This window comes from Porites lutea, chromosome 4 (assembly GCF_958299795.1).
Source record: "Porites lutea chromosome 4, jaPorLute2.1, whole genome shotgun sequence".
In the NCBI taxonomy this organism is placed as follows: Eukaryota; Metazoa; Cnidaria; class Anthozoa; order Scleractinia; family Poritidae; genus Porites; species Porites lutea.
In genome coordinates, this window is record NC_133204.1 from 26,464,179 (window position 1) to 26,478,182 (window position 14,004).

The 14,004-nt window shown below is 42.0% G+C and overlaps 1 protein-coding gene across 1 annotated transcript; it reads right to left on the minus strand.

The window, feature by feature from the left end:
• Positions 1 to 702: 702 nt before the first annotated feature.
• LOC140933121 (uncharacterized) lies at positions 703 to 3,792 on the minus strand. The gene is made up of 3 exons (XM_073382637.1): positions 3,366 to 3,792; positions 2,523 to 2,755; positions 703 to 2,322 (listed from the first exon to the last, which is right to left on the minus strand). Exons 1-3 carry the CDS (start codon positions 3,667 to 3,669, stop codon positions 1,108 to 1,110), a joined length of 1,752 nt encoding a protein of 583 aa, XP_073238738.1. The 5' UTR covers positions 3,670 to 3,792; the 3' UTR covers positions 703 to 1,107.
• Between the last annotated feature and the right edge of the window lie 10,212 nt (positions 3,793 to 14,004).

Consider the following 14,004-nt stretch of genomic DNA (forward strand, 5'->3'; position numbering starts at 1 on the left):
AGATTTTGTTGTGTGGTTCGGAGGTAATAATGTTTTTATTGAACGTATTTATTTTAACAAGGATTGGTGGTACCAAACAGTACTCCCCAGGATAGATTTTTTCTATAAACGAGCTTTCCTTCCTGAAATGTTCACCAGGAGAATTGAGCAAGGTGTCAAACTATATAACCATGGGGGTTGGAAAAGCTTCAAAACAGTGAAGAGGAAGTAACAAAAATATTTACTGAAATCAGTTGTTGTCACGAACATCCATAAAGGTTGAACATCTATTCACTTTGAGATAAACTCTAATGATAGATGTAAAATTCCTTCTCACAGTACCAGTACAAACAGATCATGAGAATGAAGGAACAGAAATATGTTTAGATAATTATAACAAGTAAGGAGGACAGTGTTGTTGACTTTGCAGCTTAAGGGATTCAAGTGTCTGAATGCAATTTTTTTTATACAAATCCTTGATATTGTTATGAGTTGACATTTATTATATTTTTCTCAAGTGCAGTTTGTTTGAAACATTACAATATTATACCTTAAACAATAAATAAAAGTTATTACTGTTGCTATTACTGGACTACATATAAAACTGTTTATGTTATGTAATTTATACTTACTATCTGTAGTTTCAGGTAACCTTTGATTCAGCACAATAAGCACACATCAAGGTATTAATAGTGATACTGCACCTTTCAGTAACAAGGCCTTATGTGCCACAAGGCACCAAGAGGATTGAATGACTCACTGACTGACTAACTACTCTTTCAGTAACACACAACACACGCTACAAGTGCATATAATTTTGTTTCTATTTATCATGATAGAAGTCAATTAAAAATAAAATCAAGAATCAAAAACATATTATTTATTGAAATTATTACAAATTTCACAAGCATATTGCATGGCTTAGAAAGACTGTTGAGGTGAACTTCTGTTTCCTGAGATGCCTTCTTAGATGACTGATGATAAGATAAAATGCAGCTGTTCATTATAGCCATAGAAAGTACTATAGCTATACTATCTTACTACTATACTATACTAATGATAGCTGCATGTTATTGAAAGGTACAGTAAAAAAGTTGCAAATACCCAAGCCTACCCTTTTCATGAGCGTTATGCAGGGGGGAGAAGAGGAGGCAGAAAATTGGTCAGGTAAGCACAGACCGAAAATATTTGGTCTGCAATATGGGCCAGGGTCAAAGGTAGTGTGCCATCAAGTATGTGGTAGTTCTTGATTCTCCCTATTGCCCGCTCAACATGAATTCGGACAGAGGCAATATGAATGGTCTCAGTTACTTCTTCAGCTGTTAGCTGAGCCCTGGAACCTTTGAATGGAGGTCTATTAAGGCCAACACCTGGTGGTAAAATACTCGTGATTTCAAAACCACGATCAGCCATGACATTATCCCCAGGCTTAAGATATTGTAGAAACCCAGACTTCTCTGTTATGAACCTATCTGAAACCCTACCACCCCACAACTTTGAAACAAAAATTACTTGACCATTTGGGGAAATTCCAACTAATACTTTGAATGTATTATGATGTTTGTAGTTGGACCAGGTCTGTGACTGGGCCAACATTGAGGATGGCACCTCCACAAAAACCTCTGAGCAGTCAATAATAGCATGAGTAGTAGGGTACAGGGCAAATTGCCGTGGCATGTTTCTCCGCACTGCTTCCTGGGAAGGGAAAGGAAATAATTGGTGCAACTCAAGATACAAGAAATTAATCCATGTACAAAATATCTTACTAAAGCTTGCTACAGAAATTCCAAATCTGTCAGCTATATCTCTAACAAAAAGACCTACTTTTAACCTGACAAGGACAATAAACAGTTCAGTTAAAGAACTTAATTGTCTCTTGGGGCCTGGCTTCTTTTTCCCTTCCCCCTGGTATGGTCTAGAGTCTGGAACATTTTTTGGACCCCAGTATTGCAGCTTGGCCACTTTTGGTTGAAGGTAATTATGGAAAGCTACTAAGGCCTTGTAATTGGGAAACCCTGTGTAGAATTGAATAGCAGAATTGTCATCTTTGAATTTTTCAAGAGTAAATTGCCTTTGTTTGTACTCATCAATTTCTTTTTGCAGCTGCCCAACTTTTTTCTGAAGATTAACTAAAATTTCCTCCTTTACTTCAAGCTGCTCATGTATAGACTGTGTCAATTTGTTTATGTCAGTGATATCTCCAAAGCTAAAGGCATAAGTATGGTCACCAACTCCAGAGGTAAATGAAAAACATGTCTGTGTGGACTTATCTTCAGTGTGTTTTGTAAACACCACCTCACTCCCTATTTCGCCTTCTTCAGTGCTACTGTTTGAACAGGTAAACTAAATGTATAAAAAAAGGACATATATTAAGGAACAAAAAAGGCACAAACTTCATGTGGCAACAAGAGGAATATATCTCAAAGAAGGAAGGACCCCTGCCACTCAAACATAAATGTCAAACCTCATGGGACTTCAAAGAGAATGTCACCCAAGACTTTGGGATGTAATACAGATTCACAGTGAGCAAATTCTATTTATACCTCAACTTCTCCCAAAGGACATATGGTTTCAAAGTCTGCATCTTTATCCATACATGACATCTCTGCTTTCTCTTCTGCACCTGAGGGGCACGAACTTGGTTTGAAGTTTACATCTTTCTCTGCTCTCTCCTCTGTTGTTGAACTGGTACATTTATATGTTGATCGATCCTTTGGTGGTTTCCGTGCTGGCAGAGGTGAAACTGACAACCAGTGAAATATTGATGGTTCCACTCCTAAATTTGGAATGTGAATTTTATGCATTGATGCAATAGAAGATTCTGATAAACCTTCATTTGAAGGTCAAGTCTCTCCGACATGTGTGTGTGTGTGTGTGTGAGAGAGATCTACAGTCCTCCACAGAACTGTATATTTTTTTTTCTTTTCATGTTTCTTTAGTTGAAACAAAAAAAAAAATTAATGTATATACCTGGTCTTCTTCATGCTTGCCATGAGACAAACACAAAAAATGAAATTTTATGTTTTGTAAAGAAAGCTCATCGAATGAAATATAAACAAAACAAAATCCAATAAAATAAAACTTACAATTTATTCCAGAAGCAGACACAGTAAGAAAAGGTTTTCAGAATAAACACCATGTATATGTAGCTTATATTTACTACTGGGTCTAGAAAAAACAAACAAAAACACAAACACCAAAATAAAGTAACAATGAACTGTTTTATTTCTTTCACGTCAGACGACAAAGGAATATCATCGTTTATACAATTCTACAGTCCCAGTTTAGGAGATCTGCATAAAAATTACATGCCAATTCAATAGTGATTTAAGCTTATTTAGTGCCATGAAATCTTCAATACATAAACTCCAAAACACGTATCATACCTTTTCTCAGTCTGCACCTCACTCCCCCAACACCTTTTATTATGTCGTGTTTCCGAAAATGCTTCTCGCATATTACTGTATTCCCGCATACGCGGAAACCGTCTCGTCGATCTTGGCGTTTTATTAAGTTACACCAACGTGCTTTGGCTGGATTCTTAGTCGGGAATTTAAAAAAGTGCAACCCCGATCTACTCCCATCACTATTATATTCAAAGCTGCTGCACTCAGCTGCAGCACACTCTTTCCCCCTTCTTCTTCGGTTTCCTTCCTGTTTTCTTTTTTTTCTGTCCTTTTTCTGGTCCATTTTGAGGAAAAGAAAGCGAAGAGCGAAAGCGTGTACAGGGTTAGCCTCGACCCGGTGCAAAACTTGTGCCTGCTAGACGAAAATCCAGCGGTTTCTCAGAAGGAGCGGGGAATTCGAAACTGGACTATTGCAAGAGTAATATGCTGAACGGAGAGCGCGCTTTTATTTGGAAGATAGAATAGATTCTACAATCAGGGTTAAAAGAGCCCGGGCAAGTCTAGGCAAGCCTATTGTTCCTATTGAAGTAGAGTAACGCTCATTAGTAAACCTATACCGAATTAGTATGCAGGAAGACACTGACTAGGCACTTAATTAGTATGGAGGAAGGCAGTGACTAGGCAGTTAATTAGTATGGAGGAAGGCACTTTTTTCTCTAGGTTATAACAATGGGTGACGTCATAGACTAGACCATCTGCCTATTAATTAAGGGAATCCACTTTTTGCGAGGGAATCCAAAGGGAATCCACCAACGAGGCTTATCTTTGACCCTAGTAGACTACTCTCAAACAATTAAAGTCTTAATTTACGCAAAACCCTGAAAATACAGGCTAAATTGTAACCAGACCGAAACCCGACAAAGGGATGCAATCAGCAAAGAACCAATGAAATAAATTAAACTCAACAGTAGTCAGCAAGGATATTTAAAGAAAACCAAAGGATGGAGGCTTATTGTTGAGTAGCAATATTTTCAAGCAAGCTAAAACCCGACCCAAAGTCCTAGCAATGGATGAGTGTAATATAATTTCAGCCAAACAACAATTAAGATAAATGTAGAAAAATATGCACAAGATTTTCGCTGAACAAAGAACATTGATTAAATGTTACTGGAACGTAACAAAAACCAGAACAATAGAAAGCCTTTGCAATTAACGCTAATGTGTTAAAGGTTTTTATTTTTCTTTTCAGATGCTTCATTTAACCCCTCAAATTTAACGCTTTTTGCTGCAGAGAATTTTAATCAGTTCGTTCCTGCAAGCCAATTATGTTCTTTTTAACGGGCCCGGACGAACAGTCGTGTGTTGCCTTTGCATTTATACCTCTCAGTATCTTATAGAAAATTTTACCGCAAGGTGTTTACTTTCTTTGAGGACAGACATGGGAAAGCGAATAATAACCTTTTTCGATACTAATAAGAATTACTTTTTAACCTACGCAAACTGTGCGGTACTTGTTCTGGTCTTGTGCAGTGCATTCACTGAGAACGTGCAATAGACTTAACAAACTACAAATTATAGCGGAGCTCCATAGCAAAGGAAATGTGGTAATCTAACCATCCGAGAAAATTTGGCAATCACGTGACCGTACACCGAGCGAGCGAGCGACCGTCCGTCTGCACCACAGGCATACCAATGTAAAATAACTCAATCAACAGGTACGGCAACCCAAATGCAACTCAAGGTTTTATTTGGAAGGAAATCACATGGCCACCCTTTTTCGGCGTTATTTCTTATGTTTACGCTAACGTGGATAACAGAGAAAGAGCTAGAGCGAGTTATTGAAAACAAAAAGAAGACGAATTTCGTATGGAGAAAAACATGGGAATACAAAGCGGCGTTGAGAAAATGAGAAATGCTAGCGGCCAGCAAGGTGAAAATGAGCGGCGGTGGAAAATAAAAGGGAACATGAACACAGGAAACAAAATATTGGGTAAGCACATACGACAACTCCTCCATGAAAAGAATGTGTAACTAGGAAGTTTGGCGTTTTAGACCTTGTTTACATGGAGTGGGGGACCCCGGTCTAGTGGGGTAGGTTTCTTTTGTTTTGTGTCCGCCAGAGCGTAAAAACAAAAGAAACTAACCCCACTAGACCGGGGTCCCCCACTCCATGTAAACAGGCCCTTAGTCGTACAAAACAGCGTTGTAGTCGTGCAAAACAACGGCAAGTGAAAGACAAGAAAGCGTGCTGCACGTGCAAATTTGCTTTTTGCTAATTATTAGAAGACAAAGTGTCCTGCACGTGCAATTGGTTTTTTTTGCTAATTAGATCTATTAGTCTTGAAGCCATTTTCATTGTCGTCTCTGTTTAGCATTACACGATTTAAATTTGTTTGTTCATAAGTATTATTAACCAGAGCGTCGCTTTTAGCCCTGGCTAAATCTATGTACTAAACGTTACAACAACTTTAAAAGACAAATTCAGGCTCGAAAAGGCGACGAGTCTGTGGTTAGAAGAAAGTCTTTCATATGTTACATAAGCTGACTTTTTCAGCGATAATAGAAAGTGTAAACAAAGGAATAAACTTCATTCAAGAATTCAAGCGGTTTTCAGAGCACGAGTTATGGAAAAAGAGTAAGCAAAGGGCAGTTTATGTAAACTGAAAAATTATGGTTATTCATATGGTAACGATTTGAAAAAAAAGGAGAAAATTTGTCATGCATCGGCTTTCTGAGGGTTCACCATGCTGCTTTCCTAAATAAAAGTCCTAAGCGGAAAAACAGCTAGCTTGTTAGTTCTAGAACATTATCATAATCAAAGAAAAAATTAGTAAGAAATTATGAAGGGTAATTTTCTCAGCGATTGAACGCTAAATCTCCTTGTAACCGGATCTTATGATCCATATTACAACATTAACTGTTCTTGCCTTCGAAGAGAAAAATAGAAGAATAAAATTTGAAGCATTGCCAGGCGGACTGAGTACAGAAGTGAATCATCAAAGAGGAACAATTTGAAACACTTAAAAAGCGAGGGTTTAATGAGGGTTTACCATGCTGCTTTAATAATAAAAATCCTAAGCGGAAAAATAGTTAGTTTGTTAGTTCTACAACATTACCATAATCAAACAAAAATTAGTAAGAAATTATGAAGGGAAATTTTCTCTGCGATTGAACGCTAAATCTCCTTGTAACCGAATCTTATGGTCTATATTACAATATTACCTGTTCTTGCCCTCGAAGAGAAAAATAGAAGAATAAAAATTTGAAGCATTGCCAGGCGGACTGAGTACAGAAGTGAATCATCAAAGAGGAACAATTTGAAACACTTGAAAAGCGTTGCTGAAGCCTTAAAACTTTAATTGCTTCAAGCTACTTTAGGTACCTCAAAAATAAAATCACCGAACTGTTCCACTTTCAAAACGTATCTAATCGTATCTGAGTTTTGGTGGCCGCTATCAAAACTGGAAAACTAATTTTTTCATCGACATTTATTATTCATGGTTACATTCGTAGTAAATTTCCAAACTCTCACACTCAGAATAAAAACTAACACAAAACAAACCACTCGTTGTCCACGTCGAAATAGGCGCTCATGGAATCCTGGTGTAGCCAACGCACCAGCAATAATATAAGTCGCAAAAGAGTTTTAATTCAAATGGAACAACTCGAACTCTTAACCTTATTTACATGATGTTGCCAGTGGTTTCTAGGATAAAGTAACAAACATAATACATTAAGAGCGGAACGACTAATTACAACTATGGAAATAACGTAGGAAATACAGGTAACATAGGAAATACGAGATAAACGAAGACAGAGGACATTACCTGACGATTTGGGAATACGGCGAACGAAGTAAGATAAAGAACGTAACGTAGTTGTAACAGCTAGCGAACTCGAGCAAGATGCTTTACGATTTGCATAACCCGCGCGAAAGTCGAATTACTTATACGTAAACATGCGGACTGGGACTAGGCGGGGGATTGGTTACTACACCGGCCCCGAATTAGCTACTAGGTAATTCCAGCAACAAAATAACCAATTCCTAGACTACGAAGAACATACCGAAATGTGACGAAAATTAACTTAATTTAGATTACACAGTTCGCAATGTAGCAGACTTAGCAATAGAACTTGTCTGAGTTCATTAGTTCTGGACTCCTTCAAGGAGGCACAGCTTCCTGATGTCACGCCTGTAGACAGATGTGGCCGTTTTCACTCTAACGCTACGTACATGACCATGGCTGTCTGGAAATACCTCTTCAATCAAGCCCATTGGCCAGCGACCTCTAGGCGTCTTCTCGTCGACAACAAGAACCAAGTCACCGACAGCGAAGTTTCGACGAGGGACGCTCCATTTCTGCCTTGTTTGGAGTGCAGGTAAATAATCTTTCATCCATCTCTTCCAAAATGAATCTGCCAGGCATTGTGCTTGGCCCCAGCGCTTGCTATACTTGTCGTGACCTTTAAAGACATCCGGCGGGAGGCAAGAATTGGATCTCAGGAGCAGTAGTTTGCTCGGCGTCAGCGGCTCAGGATCATCTGGGTGGTAACTAAGGGGAGTCAAAGGCCTGTCGTTGAGAATCCTTTCCACCTCACAAAGAAGGGTTGACAATGTTTCGTCGTTCACCAGCTGTTCCTTTAACAGGGCACCCAAAATCTTCCGTATGGAGCGAATCATTCGTTCCCAAATTCCACCTTGATGACTGGCCTCAGGGGGGTTAAAAGACCACTGAACGTCGTTCGACCTTAGACTGTTGTAGATTTTGGCTTGGTCCAGTCGCTCCAGTGCTTCTCTCAGCTCTCGCTCGGCGCCCGTGAAATTGGTGCCGTTGTCGCTGTGTATTTCCTTGGGCTTCCCTCTGCGACTAACAAAACGCTGATATGCACAGATAAAGGAGTCTGCTTCCAATGTGTGCGCGACCTCAATGTGCACCGCCCTCATGGTAAGGCATGTAAACAAACATCCGTAACGTTTCACTTGACTGCGTCCTTGCTTGACAAAGAGGGGACCGAAATAGTCCACACCCACATGGGTAAATGGTGGATCTGTCGGAGCGACTCGAGCTGACGGGAGTGGGGTCATAATCTGTTCACCAGGACGAGCATTTTGCTTACGACAGTTCATGCAACTCGCCAAAACCCTGCGCACTGCTGAGAGGCCACGTACAATCCAGAATCTCTCTCGGATGAAGGCCAGAACTTGAGAAGGACCACAGTGCCCTTGTTGGCGATGACAATTCTGGATGATCAAATTTGTCACGTGATGTTTACTGGGAAGAATAACCGGGTGCTTCGTTTGGAATGAAACAGGAGCATTCTCGAGGCGACCTCCTACTCTTAATATTCCCTCGGCAACAAAAGGGTTCAAGTTGCGTATTGGACTAGATTGTGGAACGCGCTTCTTCTGGTTCTCCGACGCTTCTTGGCCTACCGCAGCTAGCTCCGCTGGAAACGAATTATGCTGAACAGCTTTAATGATCACACTCTCTGCAGCAACAACTTCCCTGACAGTCAAGGGCCCCTTGGGAATGCTGTCTGGATCCTTGTTAAGGAGGCCAACCAAATACTTCTCGAAACGTACCAACCAGGCTATGGCCTTTCGAAGACTGTCCCAGGGTGAATAGCGGGACAACAGCGGTTCCAACTTTTTACTGCTGACGATCACGTTTGTTCGACCAGGGCATTTTCTGCATTCACTGTCATCTTGAGGCAATTCCGGCAACTGGGACGGTTGGTCAGGCCAATGTTTCTCGTCCTTCCACAAAAACTTTGGGCCATGAAGCTACAGCTCCAACATGTGAAGTTCAGAACCTTTCGCCCCTCTGGACGCGATGTCGGCAGGGTTAGCACAGGTGTCAACGTGTCGCCACTGGCGTGGTGTGGATTCATCGTGTATCATCGCGACTCTGTTTGCAACAAACGTGTGAAATCTTCTTGATTCGTTGCGAATGTACTGCAAGACTACGGTAGAGTCCGTCCAGTAGATCGTGTCGTGTATGGGATACTCTAATTCGTTCGGAATCAGGCAGTTCAACTTCACAGCGACCACTGCAGCTGCTAACTCAAGACGTGGTATGGACACTACCTTCAGGGGAGTGACGAGAGACTTGCCAAGAACAAAAGAACAGTGCGGAGCACCCTTGTCGTCGACGATTCGGAGGTACGATACCGCTCCATAACCAATTTCAGAAGCGTTGACGACTGCACCGAATCCTGGTGGCTTGAAACACCTGGGAACTGATATTGTTCTCAAACATGCAAGTTCCTTCAGCCATTCTTGCCATACAGTGGAATCTGCTTGGGAAATCTCTTCGTCCCAGCCATACTTCTGCTTACATAGGCTCTGCAACAGACTCTTGGCTGGCAGAATGATGGGCGCGACGAACCCGAGAGGGTCGTACATGGAGCTTACAACAGACAAGATTCCTCTGCGTGTGAGGGCCTTTCCTTCATCCATGATGCGAAAGTTGAAGTCGTCTGTTTCCATGGCCCACTGCACTCCCAATGTGCGTTCTACAGGGAGATCTTCCAAATCCAAGTTTACTACTGAGGGCGCTCTCTCTGTTACGGGAACGGTGGCGATTACGTTCCTGTCATTACTAATCCATTTGGTAAGCCGAAACCCTCCTCTTGACAGCAATTCTCGTAACTGGCCAGACAAACGTGCCGCCTTGTCAGTCGTAGGGACAGACTTCAGACAGTCGTCTACATAGAAGTTCCGGTCAACAGTGGTAATGGTTTCCACATCAAAGTCGCCCTGATTATCCGAGGCTGTTTTCTTTAGACAAAAACTTGCGCAACTTGGAGACGACGTGGCTCCGAACAAGTGCACTAACATCTGGTAATCAACTGGCTCTTTGGAGAGATCATCATTGGGCCACCACAGGAACCGTAACGCATTACAGTCATCGGGAGCTACCCGCACCTGATGGAACATGCCTTCCACATCCGCAACCATGGCAACGGGTTCTTGGTGAAAACGTATGATAACGCCCAAAAGTCCATTCGTTAGGTCTGGACCTTGAAGAAGCTGATCATTCAGGGAGGTGCCTTTAAACTTGGCCGCGCAGTCAAACACGACTCTCGCTTTCCCTGATTTCTGAGGATGGAAAACTGGATGGTGGGGTAAGTACCAGACTGGTGAATCCTTCACATTTTCCTGTTCGCTACAGGGAACTCGTCTTGCGTAGCCGCTGGATACATAACCGTTAATAGTGTCTCTGTACTTCTCGAAGAGGTGAGGGTCGCGCTGGAATCTTTTCTTTAAGTAGCGCAATCTTCCGAACGCAAATTCACGATTATTCGGGAGGTTTACTGACTTGTGCCTCCTTGGCAACCCCAACTGATAGTGGCCATTCACGAGCTTCACGGAAGTTTCCATTTGCGACAGTGCTCTTTGATCTTCAGCTGACATTGCAGCCTTTGAGGAGATCATAGGCTCGTTAAAGTCACTCCTAAACATGCTCTCCATTTGCCGATGAAGCGTTTCGTCGTCATGGCGAACAAAGTTCACACTGAAACAATCTCTATCACACGAATTCAGTGGTCCCATCAGGGTCCAACCGAGTGGGGTACACACAGCATAAGGTTGACCACGCCTGCCACGCCTCTGATCGCATACCCAATGAGCTTCAGGAACATCGCTACCAATAAGCACAGACACTTTATCAGATTGCGCTCTCGGAAAGAAGCTTTTTCTTTCTTCTGGGCTCTTTGCTTTCATGAGCTCGCATTTCCACAGTCTATGTTGACCAGAACACAAAGGACAAGTTACGATAGGAGGTGTGTTTACTTGAGGAAGGTCTTCGGACTGCGTCGCGAAGGTGTTTCCCTTCGAGGACGGTGACTTTATTTTGGGCGGTGGCTTACAGCTCCGTTCTTTGTCTGGTGTCGATCCAACTATTCGTCCGTACATAGTGTTTGCCAGCAAAGCTTTCTCTTCAACAAAACCAGCTAAATCCATGAAGGTAGGTTCCGTTCCAGCTAAGGTTAATGAACCGGCTCTGTCCGCCCATTTAGACTGCAGATGAACAGGGAGACGCTTCACCACCTTAACGAGATTGTCCGAGCTGTTAACATCTGCCTCGTAGCCCATTTGTACGAGAGTCAGCGCACAATTCTGCATTTCAAAGGACAGGTCTAATAAACCAGTGGAGTCAGTATTCTTGATCTGCGGACCTTCCACAATCTTCGTGATGTGCGCGTGCGCATTGATGTGTTTCTGTCCAAATCTATGGTACAGGATTTCTTGAGCTTTCCTGTAGCCTTGCTCTGGATCGGACATTATGGCACAGTTTTTAATGGCTTCCCTAGCCTTCCCAGTACAGTGTTGAATAAGGTAAGTTAGCCTCGTCTCGGGGTCCGGTACCCTCTTAGCGATGTTGACCTCGAAGTTATTTATGAACAACCAGTAGTTAAGCGGGTTACCATCAAACCTCAAAAGCTCACTTTTCGGCATTTCAAATCCATGTCGAATTGTGTACGCCATAAGTTGCAAAGCTTCTTGTTGCTGTGTTAATATTTCTTGCAACTGTTGGGAACCAGTGGGGTCTCCAGCGCCGATAGTGTTCTGCGGAGGTCCTAGGTCCCAAGGTTGAGCACCTGGATTCAGCACTGATTTAGAATAATTTCTCCCAACTTGCTTGAAGTCGCCACTCTTAAAGTTCGGTCCAACCTGAAGGTCTTTCACAGGAGGTAAGGAATCGCGTGTTTCGTCTTTGTAAACCGGTTTCAACTCTGCCTCGGTACCACGTTTTGAATATTCCGAAGTTTCATAAAGCTCATCAACAGCCTTAGCTTTCTCTATTTCCCCTTCTGTGGTCAATAAAGCAATCCGGCGTTTCAATTCATCTTCTTGAATTTTCATCTCGGCTATTTGACGTTCCATTTGACGTTCCATCTCCCGGCGCTTTAACAGATTCTTCAACTCAACTTCACGACGAAGAAGCTCGGCTTTAGCCTTTTTTGATCGATCACTTGCACGTGAGCTGGACTTGGAGCTCTTCGAATTTCTGCTACTTGAGGTGACAACTGAACGTGTGACAATCTGTGATTCGGCAGTATCACCATAATCTTGGCGAGGAACCACTGAAGTGTTATCCACGGTACGTTGAACGGATCGCGACCATTCTTCAAAACGCTCGTCGAATTCTTTTTTTCCTGTCATTATGCTGTGACAAGCATTAAGCGCATCTAATTTGACTTCGCGGTCGATGGCGAATTGATAATATTCATCGTAGGCTTGAAAACATCTCGCAAACGCGATATCAACATCTTTCTTCTTCTTACAAGCCACATGATAATTATCCGCGTTTTGCATTAATAACTCGACGCCTTTGTACAACCTGTTTAAATAGCCAAGGTGACCAGCTCGACTTCTCTTCAGGGACAGCATTCTTTCACGCCTTACGGCGTCCCCTCGTCCGTTCGACGAATTTTCCATTGACATAATTCCACTATCGTCAGAAACTGTAGCCAACGCACCAGCAATAATATAAGTCGCAAAAGAGTTTTAATTCAAATGGAACAACTCGAACTCTTAACCTTATTTACATGATGTTGCCAGTGGTTTCTAGGATAAAGTAACAAACATAATACATTAAGAGCGGAACGACTAATTACAACTATGGAAATAACGTAGGAAATACAGGTAACATAGGAAATACGAGATAAACGAAGACAGAGGACATTACCTGACGATTTGGGAATACGGCGAACGAAGTAAGATAAAGAACGTAACGTAGTTGTAACAGCTAGCGAACTCGAGCAAGATACTTTACGATTTGCATAACCCGCGCGAAAGTCGAATTACTTATACGTAAACACGCGGACTGGGACTAGGCGGGGGATTGGTTACTACACCTGGGGTACTAAAAAACACCCCTATTTAAGCATCACAGGAATTGAGTGTATTAATTTCGCCGCCTTCTGTTTGGGAGCTTTCTAGTTCGATTCCCAGGTGTGTTCTCAAATCCTTGTTTCGATTTTTTTCCTTTCCGTGTAGCTTTAAGTAGCTTTATGATTCATTCAAAATATTTCTCCAATTCTTATTGGCTAAAAGCAAACGCACAATTCACCATAACCAGTTACTGATGACCAAATTTGGAAGAATTTTCTGTTTAACGAGGAAATGACCTCAAAAATGCAGCCCGCTACAGGTTAAGGCACCGTTACCGAGAAGACCTGGCGACGAGGTTGAGTTGTTTTGGTTGTGAAAAAAAATGGCGGACATTTCACTCTTTTCAAGAGTAAAAACAACCCTCTAATCACCAAGAAAATCAAAGGTCGTCTGTGTCCTTGGATTTCTAGTGAAGTCAAAAGTGAAATGAATCTGAAGGATCAACTACTCAGAAAGGCTCGTAGGGCAAATCGTGAGATTGACTGGTCATCTTACAAACGACAACGCAACAAGGTGAATAGCCAAATTGAAAAAATGCAACAGCAATTACTATAAAGATCTATTGCAAGACAAAGCCTCTTCCCCAGATAAATTTTGGTCAGCAATCAAGAAGTTGTACCCAACAAAACTTACAACAGGGTCTGCGGCAGCTATAAATATAAACGGAGCTAAAACGTCAAACACATCCTCTATTGCCCGGGGCTTTTGTGACTTCTTTTCCACTATAGCTGGTGTTTTGAAGACCAAGAGTTTTCCGCTTTGCAATTTTATCTGGGG

Coding starts and splice junctions, on each gene's coding strand:
- LOC140933121 (XM_073382637.1), bottom strand. CDS start 3,669: ATGGACCAGAAAAAGGACAGAAAAAAAAGAAAACAGGAAGGAAACCGA. Junction 2,756..3,365: donor GAGGTGCAGACTGAGAAAAG/GTATGATACGTG, acceptor TTCCAAATTTAG/GAGTGGAACCATCAATATTT. Junction 2,323..2,522: donor GTCCTTTGGGAGAAGTTGAG/GTATAAATAGAA, acceptor TTATACATTTAG/TTTACCTGTTCAAACAGTAG.